This window comes from Asterias rubens, chromosome 19 (genome assembly GCF_902459465.1).
Source record: "Asterias rubens chromosome 19, eAstRub1.3, whole genome shotgun sequence".
Taxonomy (NCBI): Eukaryota; Metazoa; Echinodermata; class Asteroidea; order Forcipulatida; family Asteriidae; genus Asterias; species Asterias rubens.
Window position 1 is genome coordinate 7,188,815 of NC_047080.1, and position 25,902 is coordinate 7,214,716.

General features: G+C 39.9%; 1 protein-coding gene across 2 annotated transcripts; it reads right to left on the reverse strand.

Annotated features, from left to right (window-relative positions):
* Window positions 1–1,361: 1,361 nt before the first annotated feature.
* On the reverse strand, window positions 1,362–24,252 carry LOC117303194 (WD repeat-containing protein 5). 2 transcript variants are annotated; one of them, XM_033787329.1, is made up of 13 exons: window positions 24,060–24,252; window positions 21,931–22,089; window positions 19,920–20,016; window positions 19,051–19,124; window positions 18,197–18,286; window positions 16,997–17,086; window positions 14,983–15,066; window positions 13,599–13,654; window positions 12,283–12,329; window positions 7,550–7,625; window positions 5,785–5,893; window positions 2,988–3,075; window positions 1,362–2,064 (listed from the first exon to the last, which is right to left on the reverse strand). In XM_033787329.1, the coding sequence occupies exons 2-13, from the start codon at window positions 22,054–22,056 to the stop codon at window positions 1,964–1,966; spliced, it is 1,038 nt and encodes a 345-aa protein (XP_033643220.1). In that variant the 5' UTR covers window positions 22,057–22,089; window positions 24,060–24,252; the 3' UTR covers window positions 1,362–1,963. The 2 variants fall into 2 exon arrangements, with proteins under 2 accessions (XP_033643220.1, XP_033643221.1); XM_033787330.1 differs by lacking the exon at window positions 18,197–18,286.
* Window positions 24,253–25,902: the final 1,650 nt, after the last annotated feature.

Below are 25,902 nucleotides of genomic sequence, written 5' to 3' on the forward strand. Positions count from 1 at the left end.
TAACTAAGTCAGGAGGTCAGCGAGGTCACAGTTTTTGCAAAAAAGCATCAAACTTGACAATAATCAAGGATAAGAGAGTGCTTCAGAACATGGAATTTGGTTTACCTTTTTCATGGCACTGAAAAAACATGAAGAATTGAGGGAAAACTGAGCAAGTTGTCTCAAAACTAAAAATGGTAGCGGGCTTATTGTTTAAAGGCACTGGACACTATTGGTAATTACTCAAACTTGTGAGAAACGGCTCCCTCTGAAGTAACATTTAGTTTTTGAGAAAGAACTAATTCAATTTGATTTGAAGACCTCAGAAATAGCTTTGAGGTCCCGAAATCAAGCATCTGAATGACAAGGGTTGTGTGACAAGGGTGTTTTTTCGTCCGTTATTATCTCCCAACTTCGAAGACCAATTTTCACAGGTTTGTTATTTTATGCATATGTTGAGACACACCAAGTAAGAAGACTGGTCTTTGACAATTACCAAAGGTGTCCAGGGGTGGACATCACAAAGAGTTAGGACTAGTCTTATCTCAGGTTAGGTAAGGACGAGTTACTCGTCCTAACTTAGGACTAGCCATGCGTTTTTTATATATCCTATGACTAGTGACTAGTCCTAAGTTAGGACTAAATCTAACTCTTTGTGATATCGACCCCAGTGTCTTTGAATAAAAAACTTAATGAAAATACCTCATGTAACGAGCCTGATGTGATGTGGTTGTTGATCGCTGTGGTTCAATCATAGAAACACTCTCTGTATTAAGACTAACATCATTGAATATCACTAATTATATAACACCCAAGCAGATCCTTGCCATTTGATTGGAGGATTGTCCGTCACGTGATAGCAAATAAAAGTACTATTGCACGCTGAGTCACTCACCGTACTTTTTCGTTCCATCCGAAAAGTACCATTGCACGCTGTGCAATGGTACTTTTCGGATGGAACGAAAAAGCTGAGTAAAAACATCACTGCGTGCGCGTGTCTTTGGTAACGCAGCAGGTGTTACTGCAAGAAGGCATAGTAAAATTACTAGCATTCAGCTTCTACAGTTGAAATTGTTTGTTTTGAAAGTTGTATCTTTCAATCAAAATGACAAAGATCTACTTGGATGTTATATAAAACAAATAATGAATGTTTTTCATTCGTGCAATGGTGCGAATATGTTCATTCGTTGAAAGCTGGAATGTTCCATTCAACTCGGCTCCGCCTCGTTGAATAGAACATTCCATCTTTCAACTCATGAACATATTCGCACCATTGCACTCCTAAACATTCATTATGTGTATACCATCTTTCAACTCATGAACATATTCGCACCATTGCACTCGTAAACATTCATTATGTGTATACCATCTTTCAACTCATGAACATATTCGCACCATTGCACTCATAAACATTCATTATGTGTATATTAATGGTTTCTACATGTACATGTAGATAGCAGACAGTCACAAGCTGAGCTCAAAATAACTACAACGGTGTCTCTCCCATTGAATTACTTCAAGTAGTCTCAATCATCAGTCAGTGTGTGTTCAAAGTCATACAAAAATCTGTATTGGACAAGGCTGGCACTCCAACAAGAAACCTGACATGTTCCTTTTTACATACAACCAGTACCAAAGCTCATACTATGTGAATGTATTGGACAAGGCTGGCATTACAACAAGAAACCTTCCATGTTCCTTTTTACATACAACCAGTACCAAAGCTCATACTATGTGAATGTATTGGACAAGGCTGGCATTACAACAAGAAACCTTCCATGTTCCTTTTTACATACAACCAGTACCAAAGCTCATACTATGTGCATATCCTGTAGTGGAACTCAAATGTACTTCAACCTGTAAAGTTCACAACTCCATTTCAAGGCATGTTGCCTTTACAACTACCCTCAACTGCCTCCCAGAATGAAAGCTTCCATAGAGGTCACCAAGCTTTGTCTAATATACATTGCATTCATGACGAGTGTTAACAGTCAGAACGCCATATTTTAATTGTTTTATCATTTTCTAGTGCTGCCGATGCAATTAGATTCTCTGTAGGATGACATGCTGTGCACAATACCACATCTGAAACAAAACAAGAATAACATCAGAAAGCAAATGGACTTTATGCATTGAAGACACAATCAAAGATTTTACAATATTGCTCAAGGCTGTTTCAGTAGAAATTGCATTTTCATTCAAATCATACAAAATAAAAGATATTCAAACATTCTTTGCAAAAGGAGAAAATGCGAGAGGGCATCAAAATTGGACTTTAATTTTTTTAAAGTCCAATTTTGATGCCCTCCCGCACTTTTCTCCTTTTGCAAGGATGTTTGAATATCTTTTATTTTGTATGATTTGAATGTCTTTTAAAATTGTAAAATTGTCGTTGGACCGCAAATTTTTGAATGTTTTTAATTAAACCATAAACTAAGATGTGTCAAGTTGTGCCATGAAATGTAGCCTAAATGTTGGAAAGAAACTTTTATCTTGAAAGGACTGGTAGCCAGTTTGTTTATTTTTCACGCTTGCCGTAAGCACGTAATTCCCTACTTCCGTAAGCGCCGATTCTGTGCTTACGGTAAGCAGAGCCATGAAATTGGGCCCAGGTTGATGGTTGGCGAATATTTACACACAAAAAAACCCCAAAAATATTCAAACACATTCAAATATCAGGTCTTGGTCAGTTAACCATTAAAAGAAGAAAAAAACCTTATGGGGCCCCAGGTAAAGTCTACTGTAACATAAAATAAAGAAAGTAAGATTCGCTTGATTTAAAAGTGAAGGTACGAAACGGTTGCCTTTTACAGTTTATCTGTTTAATTGTATTTCTTTAGCCGTACTTATTTGAATCCTTGTTGGAGCGAAACCTAACCCTAACCCTAACGCATTAAAATTAAATTGGCTGCTCATTTTCCGAAATTGACCGAGAAAACCTATAAATGAGCGGCCTGAAAAAGAGAATGAAATTCCAAGCTGATTAATGACTACATGTATGTACATACCAGTATGTCCTTGCAGTTTCTGTACAATCTCCTTGGTTTGTAGATTCCAGATGTACACCATGTTGTCTTCAGACCCTGACACTATCCACTATTTTAAAAGATTGTTATTGGTAGGCATTAAATTTAAATACAAAACGAAAAAGACTCACCGTGGTTATAATTATGTCTCAATTCTGTAGACTGTATAATGCTTGTATTACATTTGATGCTTTTGTTGTTGTTGCCAATATTGAAATAAAAAATGTCTGAACACAACACAAAGTTTCAAATAAAATCCTAAAATAAATAGCTTCAAGGCATCACTGAACTACTCTGAAGTAAGAGTCAGAATGCCTTAATACAAGCTCAGAAAATACCAGGCGCTGGTTTATACAAGGTCCTGAACTGTCCCATGCGTGTTTCTATGTGTTAAAAAGCTGAAGATAAGAGCTACCTTACAATGTATGATGAGGTCAAGGATAGTAGGAGTTATTTTAGCAGCCTTGGCGCATCAAAATGGGTTGTTTTTCATACTTTTGCAAAAAAGCTTACCGTTTAGTAAAGGTTTGTAAATTACATTCCGGTTATAGGATTTGAGGCATTGCATGGTGAGGTATCAATGTATATTTGGTTTGCGGTAACACCATGTGTGTATCTACTTGCCAGGTAGAGTTGTTCTTAGGGAACTGTCTTGCTTTATTCTACTGCCGAGGAGTAGATAATCGGAGGTTCGGGAGACTTCTCAGTTCTGAAAAGAACTGTCCTTATTTATAGGGGTTCAGTGGATCCACTGCAGGTCAATCAATGCTCTGATTGGTTGTGTGGTTGGCGGGCTCAGGGCTATTGTTAGGGTTGGCCATTGTGTGAGAAACCTCTCGGGTGCAGTGAGGCGTGCCAGTAGGTTGGGGGTTGTTAGAGGAGGAGGAGGGTGGTAGGATTGTATGCCAAATGCTGCTGATGAAATAGCCGATATCTTGTGGCACAGTGTCGTGTCTGTATATTTCGATAGTTTCCCTTATACGCCTTGTATACCAATGTCTCTCAGGTGCTATGATACGAGCCTGATCCCAATCTATGACATGGTCTAAATCGGTGGAGTGTTTGACAATGGCAGATATGTCATATTCCCCTCTGCGGCCGTGTGCTTGATGTTCTTTTAGCCGGGTAGTTAGGTCTCTACCGGTCTCGCCAATGTACACTTTACCACAAGTACAAGGAATTCTATAGACCCCTGCCTGACTGCTAGAGTCATGCTTGTCTTTGTGAGTGTGTAGCTTAGTATCCAACTTGTTGCGAGTTCGGTAGTAGACCTTGATTTCGGCCTCACGGAGGATCCGTTGAATTTTGTGTGAGGTATGACCAATGTACGGAAGGACCGCAATGGGCATATCTTTGGATTGTGCAGACTGAGAGTTGTGTTTTGAAAGGGACTCTCGTTTGTTTGGTTTATACCCATTCTCTTTCAGCACTGTGTTAAGGTGCTCCAGTTCATTAGGTAAATGCTCCTTATCACAAATAATGTGTGCCCTTTGAAGTAGGGTCCGGTTCACTGAGGCTTTCACAGACGGAGGATGGAATGACCGAGCGTTGAGGTAGCGGTCTGTATGGGTGGGTTTTCTGTACACGGAGTGTGCTAGGGAACCATCAGTCTTCTTGGAAATGAGTACATCAAGGAAAGGTAATGAATCGGATGTCTCAGTTTGAGGTTTCTCACACAATGGCCAACCCTAACAATAGCCCTGAGCCCGCCAACCACACAACCAATCAGAGCATTGATTGACCTGCAGTGGATCCACTGAACCCCTATAAATAACCCCACTCTTCTCTTACCTCTTCAGTCTCCTGACGATGACTAGAGCAAGCTAGTCGAAACGTTGAGACCAATTTCAGAACTGACTCCGCGGCAGTACAGTTAATTACGATCCTATAAGCTAAAGTAGTAGTCCAGTCTAATTTCTATACCATCCGCCCTGGTAATAGTTAAAAAAGCAGGACAGTTCATTTCAGAACTGAGAAGTCTCCCGAACCTCCGATTATCTACTCCTCGGCAGTAGTATAAAGCAAGACAGTTCCCTAAGAACAACTCTACCTGGCAAGTAGATACACACATGGTGTTACCGCAAACCAAATATACATACATTCCGGTTGTCAAACTATTTATTGGATCCGACTGGCCTTACAGTTTCATCCGGTCTGAACACCAGAAAGATTCTACTGGTAAGATACGCTTGAAATGCTTCTTCCCTTGCATACATGGATGACTATTAGCATACAATGTTCAGCATAGGCGCTATGCAGTACTGAATTTGTCACATCATGGTCACATGAACGGCAAGTACGACACTCCATTTGATATGAAAATTTATCTTGAGTTATTCAAAATTATTAAACTTCTATAATTAATTAGTGAATACAAATGCATTTATTATTTTTTATTTTTGTGTACAGGGAGCCATGTAAGATCTGTACTAGGAAACACACTGCTCCGTTCTAGCCTATACATGTACATGTGTGTAGTGCGCACACAATGAAGACATGTATCTATAGAGTGTTGCATTTAAGACAAGGTTCGGATAATACCAGGAAAACGGGTCAGTTTGGTGGACCTCGTATTAATGGGAATTGACTGTACTTGTCACATGTAAGTTGGCTCCGAGGAATTCAGATTCTCACTACATGTTTGCCTAGTAGCATCTTGCGATCATTCAATACCCTGAATTGGGCAACAATCTCTCTCCATGTCTCATTCCTCCTACAAGGAAGCTTTAATTCTAAGCTTTAATTCTAAGGGAAATCACCAAAGGTACAGTAAACTTACCTTTCCTCCTGTGACTGAAAAGTTTGCAAAGATACAATACTTCTCATTTTTGTGCCCTGTGTATGTCTTCAAACATTTGCCTTTACTGTAGTCCCATAACTTCAATGTGCTGAAAATCAAAATAAAGATCTTCTTATCAAGAATGTTCAAAAGGTTACCATGGTCTTATTGACACATTAATGTATATTATCCAAATAATGAATGTCTAGGAGTGCAATGGTGCCAATATTGTCATGAGCTGAAAGATGGAATGTTCTATTCAACGAATGAAAATATTGGCACTATTGCAAGAATGGAAAACATTCATTATTTGTTTTTTATAACACCCAAGTAGATCTTTGTCATTTTGATTGGAGGATACAACTTTCAAAACAAACACAGCGTAGGCCTACAATTTTTAATAGTGAAAATACACCCGTTTCTTTTGGGTTGGCCTGTTGGATTCAACAGTGACTATGTGCGTTCTGTACAGCTATTTTGAGACACACAGACGCAGATTATGTGCCTTGCAGGAACAGTGCTGCATTTCCAAAGACGCACACACAGTGATGTTTTTACGCACTGTCCAATAGTACTTTTTGGATGGAACGAAAAATGCACGATGAGTGAGGTAGCGTGCAATAGTACTTTTATTTGCTAACACGTGACAGACAATCCTCCAATCAAATGGCAAGGATCTGCTTGGGTGTTATGTTATCATTGTTCATAAATCCCCCCCCAAACAGTTGCGCTTTTCCTATTGGTTGAGAGCGCGTCACGTGGGGGTCTTTAAATAGCTGATAAAGACACAGCTAGAGCTGTTTAAAACCAGCTGGCTTCGCGTATTGGGCACGCAAGCTCACGTACTCCACTTAACTTACGCGGAACACAATTCATAGCTATTAGTAACATCGAGTAATGTTTGTGCACACGTGCGTACTCACACCACCACCGACGCACACAAAACATTTTGGCAAAAGATTTTGAAAATGCAAAAAAAAATAAAAAATTGTGTGTTGGGCGCGCAAGCTAATGTACGCCAATTTTAATTACTCGTAACGCAATTCATAGCATAGCTATTATTTACAGCGCGTAAAATGTTAGTACACGCGCGTATACACACCGACCGATGGGCCAAAAACATTTGTACAAATTTTTGACAATTTGCAAACTTAAAAAAAAATGCAAATGAAACAGTGTCACACTGTCTTTACCTGTTAGATTATGTCACTTTTAACATAAGGGCATTTATGAACGGGAATAAAAGAGTAGTGACTCGTTCTAAAACGGTCGTTTAAAACCTTTCAGGGTCGTGGCCGTGCGATAACCCTTGCCTTTGGCTCAGGCCTTTATCACACAGCCACGACCCTGCCGATTTTAAACGGCCGTTTAAGAACTCTTCGCCTACTCTTTTATTCCCTTAATATTCTACAAGAATATGATTTTAAAATATACATGGATTAGAACACAAATGATTCCATCTTGGGTACATGTAGTTGTTGTTTGGGACACGATGCCACTATGATGTAAGTGTTGGATTTAACATGTTTAAGGTAGTGGCCAATTTGGGTAACTTAAGTTTGATTCTGATCTAGCTGGAGGGCATTATACTGAATAGACATCAATACCCCAATCACCTCTGGCTCCTTTACAATCAGAGATTAATCAATGTAGATCAATTATGTGTCATCAACAAATATGTTGGACATGTAGTAAGTCAAGGTGAATAGGGGATCAATAATCTATTGTTGAGTTTGTAAGATTCTAAGCAGTTGCTATAACTTACTTGTCTAATGTAGCAGCAAGAATATATTTGCCATTGGGTGAAAATTTGACAAATGATACAGGAGGGTTGTCATCATCTGAAGAAGAATAAGACATGATGGAATTATTATCAAAACAAGTTATACAATGTATACTACAAGAGAAACTAACTTGGTAGATTTGAAATAATTTTAGGTTGAACAAAAACAATATGACTAGAGCGGGATTGGTACCAATAACCTCCCGATTACATGCTGGCACTCTACCAGCTGAGCTATCTACCTCCCGATTAACATGCTGGCACTCTACCAGCTGAGCTATCTAGCCCTATTACATGCTGGCGCTCTACCAGCTGAGCTATCTACCTCCCGATTAACATGCTGGCACTCTACCAGCTGAGCTATCTAGCCCTATTACATGCTGGCGCTCTACCAGCTGAGCTATCTACCTGCCGATTAACATGCTGGCACTCTACCAGCTGAGCTATCTAGCTCTATTACATGCTGGCGCTCTACCAGCTGAGCTATCTAGCCCTTTTGGTGGCGGTCTCCCTTTTATTATGTCAATATCTTCAAGGATGGTCAGTCAGAAGCCATTCAACCTGAATATTTCGTATAGCCAGGAATGCGATAAATCCCTCTCCTGATTCGCAGGTTCAATCTGACCAATCACAGGGTAGTTGGTCATTCAGTGATCAACCACTAATAATCCACGAAACCAAACAAAAGACCGTTATCGCGCTGTCATCATCTGGGTCATGATCCCTGTTTCCAATAACAGTAATGAATGGTACTATTCGTTGCGCATGGCACCAGACTATTTTTTCGGCCAGCCTCAGTTTGGCTACAATGAGTTGGAATGGAGTAAAATCAAGATGACCACACCGTGATAAAGGTCTATTGTGTTCATCTGTTTCCCTTTGTCATGCTATCTTGCTTACACTGTTGTAGCCAAAGCTGTCATAGGATATTATGCATGAATCAAATAATTAAACAAATCATTGTTTGTTTAAAGGATTTGGGTACTTTTTGTAACACAAAACTAAATGTCCACGCAGATTTACATTAAACTTACACGGTTTGAATAGTAGAAAGCTATTACTACATTAGCTGAGGTGCTGATAGTTTTTGAGAAATGAGTAAAACAATGTAACGGAAATACTCTTTACCAATCAATCAATCAATCAATCAACGTCGTACGCCACTGGCGCCTTGACGACTATGACTGCGCAACACCATTGAAGATTTTGCTGGCTGTTTCTTTGGAGGGATGGACGAGCGGGCCGCCACCTCGTCAACCAGAGTGTCTGCTGTGGAGCCCGTCCAACGGCGTAGGCCATCTACCCAGCGAAACCGAGGCCTCCCTGGGGTGCATCGTGACCCGGTTGGCTGTCCGTTGACCAGAGTTGTGTGGTTCGTGTGGCGTTGGAAGTGACCAAGCCACGCCCATTGTTGATTCATCAGGGTGGCCTGTGTGAGTTGCCAACGGTCGCCAATTCTTTGCTCGAGTTCCTGGTTCGAGACAAAGTCGCTCCATATGATACCAAGCAGTTTCCTCCACATAGTTCTGCCAAACGCATCTATGGCTTTCCCACTGGTGACAGACACTGTCCATGTCGACGCGCCATACAACATCTTGGAGAGAATGAGAGCTCTCGCGAGATGGAGTTTGGTTTCAGTGCGGATGCAGGGTTTCTTGAGGTAAACGCAGGTGTTCAGGGCGCTTTTCGCTATGGCGATGCAACTGCGAATCTCGGTGGAGTCATCCATCGTAGTGTTGATGCTGCAGCCCAGATACTTGAAGTGGTAAGTCGATTTGATGGGGTTACCATGCAGCGTGATCGGTGCATCTGCTGGTGGGTTCAGTGCAAGGTGTTCAGTCTTGTCTGGGTGCAACTTCAACCCGTATGATGTGGCTATGGAGTCGAGCTTCTCCAGCATGTAGGTGGCATCTTCTGCAGAACGGGCAAGGAGCACCAAGTCATCTGCATACCTCAGCTCCCAGAACAGATCACCGGCGACGTCTGGCGGGGTGAGATGGGACACCTGTTCCTTCCATTCGCGCATCATGGCTTCCGTGTACAGGTTGAAAAGTACGGGGGACAAGGGGCAGCCTTGCCGCACCCCAACCGGTGTCTCAAATTCGTCAGTGGTCTGTCCCTTCCATGAGATCGAACCCTGGGCACCGTTGTAAAGGTTGGCGATGAGGCGGATGACTTCCGGCATGACACCGTATGCGTCGATGGTTTCCAGCAGTTTGTGGTGTATGACGGAGTCGAAGGCCTATCTGAAGTCGACAAACACCAAGTGTAGTCTGCGACCAACTGCCAAGTGCGCTTGTCCGATAAGCTTGAGTGTGAATATGGCGTCGGTTGTAGACTTGCCCGCACTGAATCCATATTGTGTGTCGCTAACGGTGACCTTGGCGACTCTGTTCAAATCCTCTAGGATGATGTTGAGCATTATTTTGCTGGCATGCGTGATTAAAGCCAGGGTGCGGTAGTTACCGCAATCACCATTGTCACCTTTCTTATAGAGGGCGATGTAGTTCGATACCAGTGCCGAGGATGGCCATATGCCAGTTGTCCAGATGCGGTTGATGGCGCGATGGATTGCCGAAAAAACAACCGGGTCGTCTAGCATGGCTTTCAGAAACTCAGCTTGCAATCCGTCTGGGCCAGCAGCTTTCCCGTTTTTAAGCCGGGAGATGGGGCGTTTGATGACATCAGCAGGTAGTGGAGCGGATGCAAATTGGTGAGGCGTACACGTTGCACGCTGCAGGCTGGACTGAAAGAGCTCTTGAGCGTATTCGAGCCAGCGTTGTACTTCGTCTGCAGGAGTATCACATAGGGTGCCGTCGCTTAGCTTGATGGTGGCTACCGGTTTGCGTGATCCGGCAGTCAGACCCTTCGCTGTCTTGAATAGGAGAGCAGAGTCGTTGCGGTGGAAAGCATCGTTGATTATGTCTGCCGGTTTGAGTAGCCAAGTGTCCAGGTCGTTGTCACATGCTGCTCTCACCTGGTTCTTTAGCAGACGATATTCAGGTGTACCGATCGCTTTCCGCTTCCTTTCAATCAGGTCGATGGTTACGGAAGTGATGTGAGGCGCCGATTTGTTGTGTCTCATGGGGGCACATGTCTTGAGTGCTGCGTCATGGATAGCTGTTGTGATGGTTTCCAGCTCATCCGTGTCAACGACACGGTCTCTGACTTCCGTCTTGATCAAAGCTGCAAGCTCGGAGGTGAGCAGATTGGCACATGGCTTTGGTGGAGGTTTAGCGGGCTTCAGTGTACGTTTGATCTGCATCTTCATGTTGCACAAAACAAGCCTGTGGTCGGTGTCGAAAGCAGCCGAGTAGGAGCGGCAGTCGACCAGCTGTTGGAGGTGTTTCTGTCTGACTAGGATGTGGTCTATTGCATTTCTTGCATTACCAGCGCGACTTATCCAGGTCACTTTGTGCAGCAGCCTCTTCCTGAACCATGTGTTAGCGGAGGTGAGTTGGTGGGCACGGCAGAAATCCAGCAGTCGCAGTCCGCGGTCATTGATGGTGCCGATGCTATGTGGGCCGATAACTAGCGGATCAATACGGTTTGCACCAAGTTTCGCATTCAGATCACCTGCAAGTACCAGCGTGTCCGAGGGCTTCACTCTTTGAAACACACCTTCTAGTTGTTCGTAGAAGGTGTCTATTACTTCATCAGTTGCAGTGCTGGTAGGTGCGTAGGCGGCAACCAGGACCAGCGAGCCGGGGCCCTTTAAGCGGAGTCGGGCTGACATGACACGGTCTGAGATGCATTCGTGTGATATAAGTGCTGCTTTAGCTTTTGGAGAGAGGAGTATGCCGACACCAGCGTAGTGTATTGTTCCGCCGGAGAGGAGTAGTCTGCCATCCAGTCGAGTTTCGATGCCGATGCCATGGGTCTCGGTCAGAGCGATGGCGTCGTATTTATATGTCTTCAAGGCCTGCACTAGATGCTCGTCGTCTAGGGCGTGTTGCAGCGTGGTCACGTTCCACGTTCCAATAGTAAAAGTTGATAGACCCGGCGCAGCACCAGTTCCACGGCGCATCAGCCCCACACCGTCCTCGGAAAGCTTTAAGTGTGACGCGTCATTAGTCGAGGTCTGCTGCAGCGGCGGGGCTACATCCCAAGTAGCATTGAGATCCGGGTCGGCGCTCGGGGGCCACACATCCACCAGATCATTGTTGTCTTCATTGATAGTTGTAGTCATAGTTACTCTTTACATGCTGAAATAATTTCGTCTTTAGAGACAAAAATTATTTTGGGACTTGTTTTACTAAAAAACCACAGATGGAGCACTCATTATGTCTTTCATGTTTCTTGAGCTTTATAATTTTGCTCAATCTGTGGTTCCACTCGATCTGTGACATTGCTCAATATGTGGATTTAACTTTTCTGACCCGAATAGTTCATCACCTGCTTATGGGGAACAATTCAAGCCGGTAAGGTTCTGCACTCGAATTTCATCATCGTTCTGTACACCTCCACATATGATGTTCGGACTTTGTCGCCTGACAAACTAAAACCACTAAAAACTACAAGCATTTTCAGAAATGGTGGAATTTGTTGGAGCAAACTCGCCAAACAAGCGAGTGCAGGGTAAAATTTAACAAACTTTGTGACCCGAAAGGTCAAATAACAAAGTCATTACAAATAATAATAGATTTTACAAATAAAATGTTGCAAAAGTACACCTAAATAATCAACAATATTTGAAGAAACACTTAAATGCTTACCAATCAATGTCTTCAAGCACTGGCCTGATGCAGTATCCCAGATGCGACTGATAACAAGAAATACAAAAACAGGGTAATTATCGACATATTAAAAAAGGGAATAAAAGGGTAGCATTTAAAACCGGCAGGGTCGTTGCTGTGTGATAAAGGCCCAAGCCGCCTTTATCGCAAGGCAAAGACCCTGCAAGGTTTTAAACGGCCGTTTAAGAATGAGTCACTACTCTTTTGTTCACATTCATAAATGCCTTTTTGGTTAAAGAAAGAAAGAAACTATGTAAAACCATGTAAAGAGGTAATTTCTTACTCAAATAATAAAATACTTCAGCTAAAGCCTTTTATTATGCATCTGAAAGCACACAAAGTAATGCAACAAGGGTGGATATTTTTTATCATACTCTTGCAACTTCGATGACCGATTCAGCCAAAATGTTAACAGGTTTGTTATTTTATGCATAGTCTGGGATACCAAGTGAGAATACTGGTCTTTGACAATTACCAAACGTGTCCAGTACCTTTTAAGACAGTTTAAACAAAGTTCAGTACATTTTTCCCGATCCCTCAAGTTTGAGATACATCATTGTACAAACACCAATGCCATTATGCCACTATGCATTTCATCTGCTAGGTTGATATAACTCAAAACTAAAATAAAAATTAACTACATCTGCGTGTAGTACATGTACAAATGTATATCATAATGAATACAGTGTTAGCCAGTGAGGTCACCCTGCTCTTCTACTTAAAAGTCTCTAGACATGGTAGACATCAAACAATATGGAATCGTATTTTTGAAAATTCCTCAAAATCACACAATCTATTTCTTGATCCTTGCTTACTCCTTGTAGTAAGTCAAGACAAAATGGAAATGTAATGACATGAATATCAGGGCTTTATATAATAGGCAGTGGACAATATTGGTAACTACTCAAAATAGTTATTAGCATAAAACCTTACTTGGTAACGAGTAATGGGGAGAGGTTGATGGTATAAACCATTGTGAAAAACGGCTCTTTCTGAAGTTACATTGTTTTCGAGAAAGAATTAATTTCCCACAAATTTGATTTCGAGACCTCAAGTTTAGAATTTGAGGTCTCGAAATCTAGCATCTGAAAGCACACAACTTCGTGTGACAAGGGTGTTTTTTCTTTTGTTATTATCTCGCAACTTCGACGACCGATTGAGCTCACATTTTCACAGGTTGGATATTTTATGTATAAATGTTGAGATACACCAAGTGAGAAGACTGGTCTTTGACAATTACCAAAAGTGTCCACTGTCTTTAAATTGTGTTTCAGTTCATGATATGAATTACTTACCAAAGTCCATCATAACTACTTGAAACAATCAGAGAGCCATCACGATTGAAATCCACCTGTAAATACAAATGCAAAGACATCAACTTGGAGTAAGATGTTCTTATACATTTTAATGTAAATGAACATAATTTTCAACCAAAACCAATTTGTAAAGCCGCTTTGTTGCAGCGTGGAGGTATAACAAAGCAAACTCCCACAAATGACGTCAAAGCAATTACGCTTTGACACGCGCCGTCAATGGCAGAAGTGTTATTAGTTTTTCAAAACTTTTAGGATGGGGCTTGATTTTTTAATTGATAATTCATAAACACCTAAGACAGTTTATCAATTCTAATTGGTCGAGAGGGCATTACGTGGGGGTGTTTAAACGGATGATATAACACCAGTAAAAAGTTTTAAACATGGGCGTGACACGCGAGCTTGCACCTGTGCTTATAAGACAGTTTATTCATTCCCATACGCCTCTCTTAATATTTATGCATGACGTCATAATTCTTACCCAAAATGAGGCTGTGGGGGCACGTCCCCCATCACTTGCAGTGGCTGCGCCCATCGCCTCGTTTTGGATTAGCATTGTGACGTACCTCATGCATAAATATTTAAGAAAGGCGTATTGGTCGAGAGCAACGGCTGGAACACCTGTGCCACATCACGCAATACGCTCGACGCACACCTCAATCTCCTTATAAGGAGTTGTTTACCAGAGGGCCTTACCATTTCATAGCTAGAGGGGTGTTGTGTTGAAAGAAATCATTGAACAATTATAATTTTTGCATTTTTCAAACTTTTGGACCAAAAAGTGTTGATGTTTTTTTACCGAAAAGGTATTTATGAATGGGAATGAAAGTGTGTTGAATTGGTTTTTAACTAGTGGTTTAAACCCGCCGAGGCCTGGTTCTTGATAATTTACCTCAACTTCATCTCGGTAAAATTATCAAGAACCAGGCCTCGGTGGGTTTCTTTGAGGTAAAATATCAAGAACCAGGCCTCGGCGGGTTTAAACTACTTCTCTAAAAACTCTTCACCACACATTAATTCCCTTATTAAGAAAAATTCAGAAGTGTACACATATCAAAATTACATTTAAATGGTGAACAAGTGCATTATAAACAAGTTAAAATACCATATCCGTTAAAAAAATTCCGCTCAAGTAGCTGTTTAATTATGACAACAATAGAACTGAAGTCTAGTTACACTACAACCCCGGCTAAAATGCCTGGGCCACACATTCCCAATATGACATTAAACATACCCACCCCCTTCCCCCGCTTAATGTTGATGGCAGCCCAGACCGCGCAATGAGAGCCAACATTGAAAGAGGGGTGCAGGGGCCCAACAAGATATGGCTTGGATTGTAGATTCTTACAATAATTAAGAAACTTACAGCAGATACTGGATCTGAGTGAGCAGGAAGGGTCTTCAAACACTTGCCAGTTTTCACATCCCAGATTCGTACACTCTCATCAAACTAATTACAAAGTACAAATTAATACCAATAGTTAATAATGACAGTATTGTTATTTAAACATCTTGTCAAAGTTCAACTTCATAAAAAAAAAACATCCCTAAAACAATCCAAACAAAACATAACACAAACATCAACTAAAACTAGAAATTTAGAGTTTGTAGCAAAAATCCTGGGTGTTCGGGAATGAATGTATGAAAAGTAATGTATGATTAGTTTGGCAACTACCTGCGTCTTGTGTGTTCTATGGTTACGCATGTAGTGAGCTTGGTTACGTAATAAACCATCCACGCATGACCGAGGCTTGGCCGCTGCACTAGGGCGACCAAGCAACGAGTCAGTCGTGTTCCTGATTTCAACGTGAGTGCTTGCCTCGATTTATTGAGTGTATTCCACCCCTGCTTGGGAAGCAACAGTGCGCGACTCGCCCCTCCAGCCGAGGACTTAAGGTAAATATACCTGAGATACAACATTGGCAACGAGGACTAATTGGTCCGTGCATTTTCATAGATTACTTGAAGATAAATACGTTATCATTCGGTCTTGTTGGATATGGGACGCAGAAAGGCTATATTTTTCCGTATTCCACTCGCGCTTGTGTGCTAACCTATAATACAAAAAGTATCCAACAAGGCAAGAATCGGTTTGGCCTTGTAAACAGTTTTAAAAACAGTTTCAAAATCTTTTTACAAAAGGGCGCTGTTAGAATTTCATGTCATTAATCAGTTTTGTAAAACAAAGAGGTTAATGTTTTAAATTTCCTAACACAGGGAACATATCAAAATTCCTGTTTATTTTGAACATTGTTCATTTTAACGATGACATCATCTTTGTTTTTACACTGGAAGCAAACAAAGTTAGGGTCTTCCTATACATGTAGATAGATTTCAGGTTATGTCACCATCCACAATGCTACAATTCTTGCAGAGAAGAAAATGAAGAAGTAAAACAGTGACAGTGTAACTGTGCTAACTTTCCAGGAAACTGCAATTATGTCCATTTCTAAAACACAGCACCTTCTTTTTACAATAACTTCAGTATGCAAATGCAATTTTTGTCAAACTTTACAACTCCAATGTAAGCTTCAATTGATTTTAACTAAACAGTAAAATAATGCTGATAAAATTCTGGTTGATAATTTTGAAATTGTTCAATTTGTCGCTGTATACTACCGTCAAAGTCGATGAGGTCATCATTGTAAAATTTAAATTGGCCCAAAACAAGTCATTTCTTGCACTGAAAGCATTTCCAAATTCTTTTTGCTATTAACTGCAGAGCTGAAACTAAGATTTTGGAGAGAAATTTACACTTTCACTTCTGGTTTAACCCCAAAGATCGTATTAATTTAGGGTCATGTGCAACATTTATTCAGCTTTCGAAGCCTCTTTTGATGATGTATAGATTCAAACAAATTGGAAATACAAGAGACTTTACAGTGACTTACCGAGCCCAACACAATGAGGTTAGATTGTGGATTGAAGTTGGAAAGACAAGAGACTTTACAGTGACTTACCGAGCCCGACACAATGAGGTTAGATTGTGGATTGAAGTTGGAAAGACAAGAGACTTTACAGTGACTTACCGAGCCCGACACAATGAGGTTAGATTGTGGATTGAAGTTGGAAAGACAAGAGACTTTACAGTGACTTTTACCGAGCCCGACACAATGAGGTTAGATTGTGGATTGAAGTTGGAAAGACAAGAGACTTTACAGTGACTTTTACCGAGCCCGACACAATGAGGTTAGATTGTGGATTGAAGTTGGAAAGACAAGAGACTTTACAGTGACTTACCGAGCCCAACACAATGAGGTTAGATTGTGGATTGAAGTTGGAAAGACAAGAGACTTTACAGTGACTTACCGAGCCCAACACAATGAGGTTAGATTGTGGATTGAAGTTGGAAAGACAAGAGACTTTAAACAGTGACTTACCGAGCCCGACACAATCAGGTTAGATTGTGGGTTGAAGTTACAACAGAAAACATAGTTGCTATGACCCTTCAATGTCTTCAAACACTTTCCCTGTTGAGGTCAAATAAACAATTTGCAAAAATTGTTATTGATAAGTGAAACAAATATCAAATAATTGTTTGACTTCAATGTTGCTTGGACAATGGACAATATTGGTAATTATTCAAAATAATTATCAGCATAAAACCTCACTTGGTAACGAGTTATGGGGAGAGGTTGATAGTATAAAACATTATGGAAAACGGCTCCCTCTGAATTGGAGTAGTTCGAAAAGAAGTAATTTGCCACAAATTTGATTTTGATACCTCAGATTTAGAATTTGAGGTTTGGAAATCAAGCATCAGAAACCACACAACTTCGTGTGACAAGGGTGTTTTTTCTTTCATTATTATCTCGCAACTTCGATGACCGATTGAGTTCAAATTTTCACAGGTTGGTTATTTTGTGCAGATGTTGAGAAGACTGGTCTTTGACAAATACCAATAGTGTCCACTGTCTTTAAAATGTATGCATATTTGGATTTATTAGTTATGAAGACATGCTTGCATTGCACTCTGTCAACATTAATGGATATCCACCACAGTGTTAATTGTCATTTGACTACACATCATTGATGCCCTTGTATCAAGTTATGAACCCTTTATCTCAATAAGAGCTAGTACATGAATTGGAGCTCTAATCCAATTCTTATAACAACAAAAAGAATCTAACAGCCCTCATTAATTATCAAGTGTTTCTGATTGATCAAAAAGAGACACACACACACAGCTTTGAATAGTGCTGACTACATCATTACAGTTAGGAGCTGTAAACAGTGGGTTTCTTGCATGACAATTGACATCAAACTGCGAGAAAGTACATTCTTAGGCAAGTACTTTTTATCATTCCTGCGCTTGATGTTTGCTCTGGGTGTTCTGCTATGAATTAGATTCACTTTGGTATATTATCATTTATTTTGTAAGACGTTTTTGCGACAACGCAAGTTTACTTCTTAATTTCCCCTAATAACTACATATCCCTCCAAGATTAAAAATACTGAATAATTGTAAGCCTTTCTTTAAAGCCATTACATTTAGACTTAGTTTGATGGCAGTATTGTCCACACATTGGTCATTGGTTGAATTGTACAAGCAGCTTCCCAACTTGTTTCAAGATACTTACTGTGTTAAAATCCCACACTTTAAGAGTTTTATCATCTGAAGCGGAAACAAGAAGACGCGAATCACTGGACCAAGCAACATCAGAAATTCCCTGCAATGATAAGTGGTCCATATTAAACAAGAAGACGTGAATCACTGGACCAAGCAACATCAGAAATTCCCTGCAATGATAAGTGGTCCATATTACACAAGAAGACGTGAATCACTGGACCAAGCAACATCAGAAATTCCCTGCAATGATAAGTGGTCCATATTAAACAAGAAGACGCGAATCACTGGACCAAGCAACATCAGAAATTCCCTGCAATGATAAGTGATCCATATTAAACAAGAAGACGCGAATCACTGGACCAAGCAACATCAGAAATTCCCTGCAATGATAAGTGGTCCATATTAAACAAGAAGACGTGAATCACTGGACCAAGCAACATCAGAAATTCCCTGCAATGATAAGTGGTCCATATTAAACAAGAAGAAGTGAATCACTGGACCAAGCAACATCAGAAATTCCCTGCAATGATAAGTGGTCCATATTAAACAAGAAGACGCGAATCACTGGACCAAGCAACATCAGAAATTCCCTGCAATGATAAGTGATCCATATTAAACAAGAAGACGCGAATCACTGGACCAAGCAACATCAGAAATTCCCTGCAATGATAAGTGATCCATATTAACCTTAAGAACATACATACATCCTCAGGTACATTGTACACGGTTATGTACTTGCCACGCTTGCTGTCTTTTTGATCAAAAGATAAAGATATTGGGAACCTGAAAGACATACATTCATAGTAACTAGAATAATCATAATCCAAACAGCGATGTCACTCTAATAGGGAAGACAAAACTTACCAATTTGTGGCCGGAAACTGTCTTCTCAAATTTGCCATCATATGCACCCCATATTTTGATCAATTTGTCGGCAGCTTGAGAAAAAAGTAACACAAACCATTATTATTATTACCATTTAATTTTAGCTATTTCAAATTTGTTTTTATCAACAACAATTTGTTTTTATTCGTGGAAGTGTCGTGGCCGAGCGGTTAAGAGCACCGAATTCAAACTCTGGTGTTTCTGATCAGCAGAGTGTGGGTTCGAATCCCCAGCCGTGACACTGTGTCCTTGAGCAAGACACTTAACCATTGCTTCGTCCTTCGGATGGGACGTAAAGCCGTTGGTCCCATGTGTTGTGTAACGCATGTAAAAGAACCCAGTGCACTTATTGAATAGAGAAGGGGTTCGCCCCGGTGTTCCTGGTTGTGGCTGCTTAATGCGCCGTAGCACCTTGTAAACCCTTATATGGTGCTATGTAATTGGGTCTCAGAATTCATCACTGCAACAACCTATCTTTCTGAAAGTTTGTATATATACTCAGCGCCTTGAGTACCTTGTTTGGTAGATACGTGCGCTACATGTATATAAGACTTCGATATTATTATTAACAGTAAAACTTAAAGACACTGGACAATTTTGGTAATTGTCAAAGACCAGTCTTCTCACTTGTGAAAGTTTGAACTCAATTGGTCGTCGAAAGCAAGATAATAAAGGAAGAAAAAATACCCTTGTCACACAAAGTTGAGATTCAGAATCTTGAACGAATTAATTTACTCTTTTGATGTTACAATTTGCAAGTTTCTGGGTTAGCATGATAACATGAGTGTGATGAAATACTGACTATTAACAAACAACAATCCTGATGCTTTCTGTTGTTAAATACTCACAAGAACTTGCCAGCCATTCTCCGTTTGGACTAAATTTGACTGAAGATACTGCCTTGGTGTGCCCAGCAAGAGTAAATTTCAAAGTGTAGTTAGGTTTCTGAAAAACAAAAACACAAAACAGAATCCCATCACTGATAATGTATTTTAAGAATCAGTTTACATTGTACTTGGGGTTGAACAAAGAAAAAACGACTGGACGCTCTGCGGTTTAGTTACTCACACCTGCTCTTGGAAATTTCTGCCCATTTCTCAGTAATATGCCCTTGAAAAGAATTGAGTATAGAATAAGAGAATAAATGAGTGGTGACGAGTTCTTAAAACCAGCAGGGTCGTGGTTGTGTGATAATGCCATCCACGGCCCTGCAAGGTTTTAAACGGGCGTTAAGAACTTGTCACTACTCCTAATCATAATGCCCTAAATGTTAAAAAGCAAAATAATTTCACAATTACAGACAGTCTGTGACAATCTGTTTCTTTTGCGAATTTTCAAAGTTTGTAAACTTTTATAAACTTTTGTAAAAATGTTTTGTGTGCACTGTGTGGGTTGTGTTTGTGCGAGTGTTCAGATATATTACGCGCCTTTACTTATAGCTAAATGAGTTGCGAACAGTGCAAGTAAAACTGGCGTACATGAGCTTGTTTTTATGAATGCTAAATCACACATCCATAAATAAATACCTTGGACAGTTTCTCCATTTTGATTGGTTGAGAGGACATCACGTGGGGGTGTTTAAAGGCAGTGGACACTATTGGTAATTACCCAAAATAATTATCAGCATAAACCTCACTTGGTAACGAGTAATTGGGAGAGGTTGATAGTAGTGCTGGGCGAATAGTGAAATTTTGTTTTTCGGATACCGCCGGCCAACTATCCGAAATTAACCAGATATTCGAATAGTTTTTTCGCCGCTAGAGGGCGCTATTAAAAAAAAATATATATATATATATATATTAAAACAATATTTTTTGTTTGCCGCTAGAGGGCGCTGTTCATTTGTGAATGAGATCTTATGGGCGGATTGATATTAGTTTTAGACAGTGTCACTCGGTTCATTCATAAAAATGATCGGATCTAATTTAAAGATGGCGATTTGCTTTTTCTTTTGATCGTGATTGACTCTACGTGAAGGAAAACTTTTGTAATCTTTGAACAAAAAACGGCGGAAATGTCATTGTTTTAACTCTTCACGGAGGTGAGCATAGTTAAATACCTAATTTATGCTGTTTTATGCTGTCTTAATAGAAGTTTCATAAGGATTCAGAAAAAACATTTATATCAATTGTCGCCCGACGTCCGCGGATATTCGGATATTAAAGATTATCCGGTTACTTGGTTGTAATTACAGAACTATCCGGTTTATAAATAGGTATTCGCGCCCTATGCGGATATCCGGTTAAGAAAAAAAAGGCATTCGTGGTTACGGATAGGAAAACCTATTCGCCATTAACCGGATATTCGAATAATTCGCCCAGGCCTAGTTGACAGTATAAAACATTGTGAGAAACGGCTTCCTCTGAAGTGACATATTTTTCGAGAAAGAAGTAATATTTTCCACGAATTTGATTTCGAGACCTCAAGTTTAGAATTTGAGGTCTTGAAATCAAGCATCAAACACACACAACTTCGTGTGACAATGGTGTTTTTTTCTTTCATAGTTATCTCGCAACTCCGACGACCGATTGAGCTCAAATTTGTTATTTTATGTATATGTTGAGATACACCAAGTGAGAAGACTAGTCTTTGACAATTACCAATAGTGTCCAGTGTCTTTAAGCGGATGATATAACCACAGCCAGAAGTGTTTAAACACAGTTAGCCTATGTATGGCCCCTGAATCAGCATAAGGAGTATACAACTTGGATTTCTCGACTTTGTCTTGGTAAATTATCAAGAACCAGGCCTCGGCGGGTTTAAACCACTAGTTTAAAACCTCTTCACCACACATGGATTCCCTTATTTTAGTAGCTGACATACACAAAATAATATGAGCTCTAAATTGAACTGTCTTACCTTTGGTAGATTTGAAGCAGATGTTGTGTTAGAGACAGTAGTCATTGGTGCTGTTGATGCGTTGTTTTTGCCATGCGAGTCCTGCTTCATTTGGTGCTCAATCTTTTTCTCCTCACTGCTTGCCATAGTTCATACGTTATTGTTGTAATCAAGATATAACTGCATGACAAACATTCAAGGTAACATCAATTCATCAAATGTCAAACACATCATGATGGCAACAAAACATTATCAGGTTTCTAAGCACCTGCTGTGATCTACATGAAGCGTCAAGTTTCAAAAATGGCAATTTAATCATTTGTGAGCATAATGTAGGTGTCACACTGTCCCAAATTGACACCAGATAGATCACAAAAATAAACTTTCAAATTTGATCCTAAAATCATTGGGCTCCGGCAGCAACTTCTTGAGTGGTGGCAAAATCTACACGTATGGCATGCCAAAAAATTGCCAAAGGACCTTGCGAAGTTAACTTTTTTTAAATGAATTTGTGTGTCCTTTTTTCCCTTTGTAAGGCCATTTATCCAGGAGGGCATCTTGTCAAATCGTGTAATCTTTTGTGCGGATCGCCGCTCTGCGCATGTGCATAATTGTTGTAACAGTAAAATAGTGTGGATGAAGATGGGATCTGATTTATGGTAAGAATTTATAACTTTTTAAAAATTTTGAGTTTGCAGTAATGGATTTTCTGGACCCACTTCCCAAGCTCGCTGAGAGTTCAAACTTTGGCGAGATTTGATTTAATAAAAATCCCTGTAAAAATAACTTAGTGTAATTAAAGGGAACCGTGAACGCAGCGTTTGTGTTGTGAGACTGGAGGCCCTATGAAGTTCATGAAGCAATTGTGGAGACTGAAACGATAGTGGAACGAACCACATATAGTTCTAAATCTAAGGAGTAGTGTAGTGCAATACACCTTCAGTAAACTTACATTAAATCAGTAAAACTCATGTTGAAGACCGTTGCAGGGCCAAATATACGGAGTGGACTGCTTACTCTACTCTAGACCAATTTTGGGGGCTATTGAAGTAGGACATGGATAGCGACAATATCGCGAATCCGACCAGGCTGATTATTCACCATTGTCAAAAGGCATTGTGGGAAGGAACAGGGGGGCATACAATACAAAGCCACCTGTTCTTTCCCACAATGCATTTTTACAATAGAGACAAATAAGCCAGGCGGGATTCGTCATGTTCGTGAGGTCTAAAAACTCTAAGTAACTTAATGATGGATGGAATGATGGAATTATCTTTACCATTATTGCAGTGGGTAGTTGCGATAACGTAACCCTCGCCGCCGTCGGGAGGAGGGTACATTATCTCAACTATGCGCATGCAGTGGGGAAATAACATTTTTTCTAAGTAAAAACTAACTAAATTTAAACTAAATATTTATATTTAATTTTAAAAAAAATTCTGCAACATTTCTGATTTGTTCTTTCTTCTTTGCTATCGATTTAAATTTTAATTCATATTATGATGTTCGGAGACCTACGGTAATTTGAGGCTTGACTATGATGTTTCAATCTTGTCGGTTGAGTTAGTGGAGTCATGGAGGTAGAACCCTCCATGGTCATGCAATGGTTGAGTGTACACAGTCACAGTCAGGCAGTCAATTCAATGGGGGTCCTACTACTTGCCGTCAACTCGCCGTCAACTCACTTGCGCCGTCAACTCGCCGTCAACTCCTCCGAAAAACTGTCGACCGCCATCTTGCTTTTTCACAATGATTAGTCTTGGCCCAAGATGTCAATGATTGGTACTTTTTTTTTATCAACACAAAGTCGTTTTTGTGAATGAAGAAATATGTAGTTTAGCCCAGACTTAACACTTCCGTGCCCCCTTTTTATAGATTTTTCATGTAAATTTAATGAGTTGACGGCGCGAAAATGAGTTGACGGCGAGTTGACGGCAAGTCGGCGAGTTGACGGCAAGTAGTAGGACCGATTCAATGACAGTCAGTACAGACGACCCGTACAGCATGTACAGACCACGTACAGGCCATATACAGACAGACTGGAGTCGAGTACATGATAAAACAAAAGTTACACAATTAGTTAACATTTAAACAATAATATTAATGCCCCATCATTTCGCCACAACCTACAGTTTTGAATAAGTACATACATTTTGTGTTGATTAAACAGATGATTTAGGTCACCAACATCATCTATCATCGAAATTTACACCACCACCATGTGCACCACGTTCAGTTTTCATTCAGTTTTCATACGAATGTACCAACATCATGCAGTGTAGTAGCAATGGGATGCACGTCGTGTTTGATATGTACGGACGGACGCTCTGCTATCATTCACACATTGTTCAAAAGCTCACAAAAAGATGACCGCTTCAAAGGACGCCCTCTCGCGAATGAGAACCTCAAAAACGAAGTTTCAATCAATGTACCAGAGGCGCAAAAAACAGAGTTGAGTTATCTGTTATTGTTTTATTACATTTTTTTTAAAACAAGTATAGGTTTTCTCGGTCAATTTCGGAAAATGAGCAGCAAATTTAACCTCCAAGCTATTCTATTTTGCGCGAAATCGAATGCAACTGAAAAGAGTCATTCGATTTCGTTTCAAGAGTATATTGCGTCATTAGATGTAATAAAAATTAAATAGTCATTCAATTTAACAATTCATCAAAGCAGCATTCAAATTCGCAGACGCTTCTTGAGGCGTGTGTCACGAAAACGAATGACGATAAGCTAAATTGAACAGAGTGCTAAAGGAATTTGACTCGACTCAAAACGAAATTGAATGGCCAAATTCTGAATTTGAAATTGAAACGCAGTAACAACTGGAGAGGCAAAACGGCTTTAACTCGAACGCACGAAAATGAAATTGACTGCTGATTTTCCAAATTTTGACCGAGAAAACCTGTGTATAGGTTTATTTAATAAAGAAAATTTCACGGTTCGCTTGAATTAAAAGTGAAGGTATACGAAACAGTTGCCTTTTAACAGTCTTTCTGTATTTTTTTTAGTAAACTTATTGATTGCCTGTTTACAAAATTGAAAATGATTAAATCAGCAAAATTTCTAGTCGAACCAGCTTTGCTAAATTATTGAATGATGACTGTGTGTCATAAACAAAGAATGCGTGTGCTAGGAGTTTTAATGCTTCAAAACGAAATTGAATGACCGAATTCTGAATTTGAAACGCTGTAAAAACTGGAGAGGCAATATAGCTTTAATTCGAACGCCTGAAAATTAAATTGGCTGCTCATTTTCCGAAATTGACTGAGAAAACCTATTCAAAATAATAGGTTTTCTCGGTCAATTTCGGAAAATGAGCAGCCAATTTAACCACCAGCCTATTGTATTTCGCACGAAATCGAATGCTACTTAAAAAGGGTCATTCGATTTAATTTTAAGACACGTCAAATCTACTTTTACGTCATTCGATTTAACAAAAATAATCATTCAATTTAACAATTCATCGAAGCTGCGTTCAAATTCGCAGGAGTGTTTTTGAGGCGTGTGTTTAGTCATTCAATTTCATTTTGAGGCAGTCAATTCTGATATTTTATTTTGTGCAGTCTTAACAACGCTTGGTTAACTTTTTGTTTCCTTATGCGAATGTAAAGGGATGCGTTTAATGTTTTGGCACTCTTGGACATATATGCCAATGTCTGGCACGCCAACAGATGGTTGGTGAATATTTACAAAAAACAACAACTGGAAAAACATTTAAAAAAAAACTTTAAAAAAACATTCAAACACATTCAAATGTCAGGTCTTGGTCAGTTAACCATTGAAGGTCTCCCGAAAAAATAAAGAAGAAAACAACCCTTATGGGGCCCAAGGTAAAGTCTACTGGAAACACAAAATAAAGAAAATAATTGTTTTGAAAGATTGATTGTAGTGTTCAACTCGACTTCGCCTTTTTGAAGGGAGCATTCCATCCTGAACCTGTGAAGGTACGAAACGGTTTGCCTTTTCTATACAGTTTATTTGTTTATTCGT

What these genes read in the sequence shown, in the direction of transcription:
- LOC117303194 (XM_033787329.1), bottom strand. Translation starts at nt 22,056, where the DNA reads ATGGCAAGCAGTGAGGAGAAAAAGATTGAGCACCAAATGAAGCAGGAC. An exon ending in AAGTGTGGGATTTTAACACA is followed by an intron (nt 17,087 to 18,196) that starts GTAAGTATCTTG and finishes TGACCTCAACAG; the next exon opens with GGAAAGTGTTTGAAGACATT. An exon ending in ACTCAGATCCAGTATCTGCT is followed by an intron (nt 13,655 to 14,982) that starts GTAAGTTTCTTA and finishes TTGTATTTACAG; the next exon opens with GTGGATTTCAATCGTGATGG.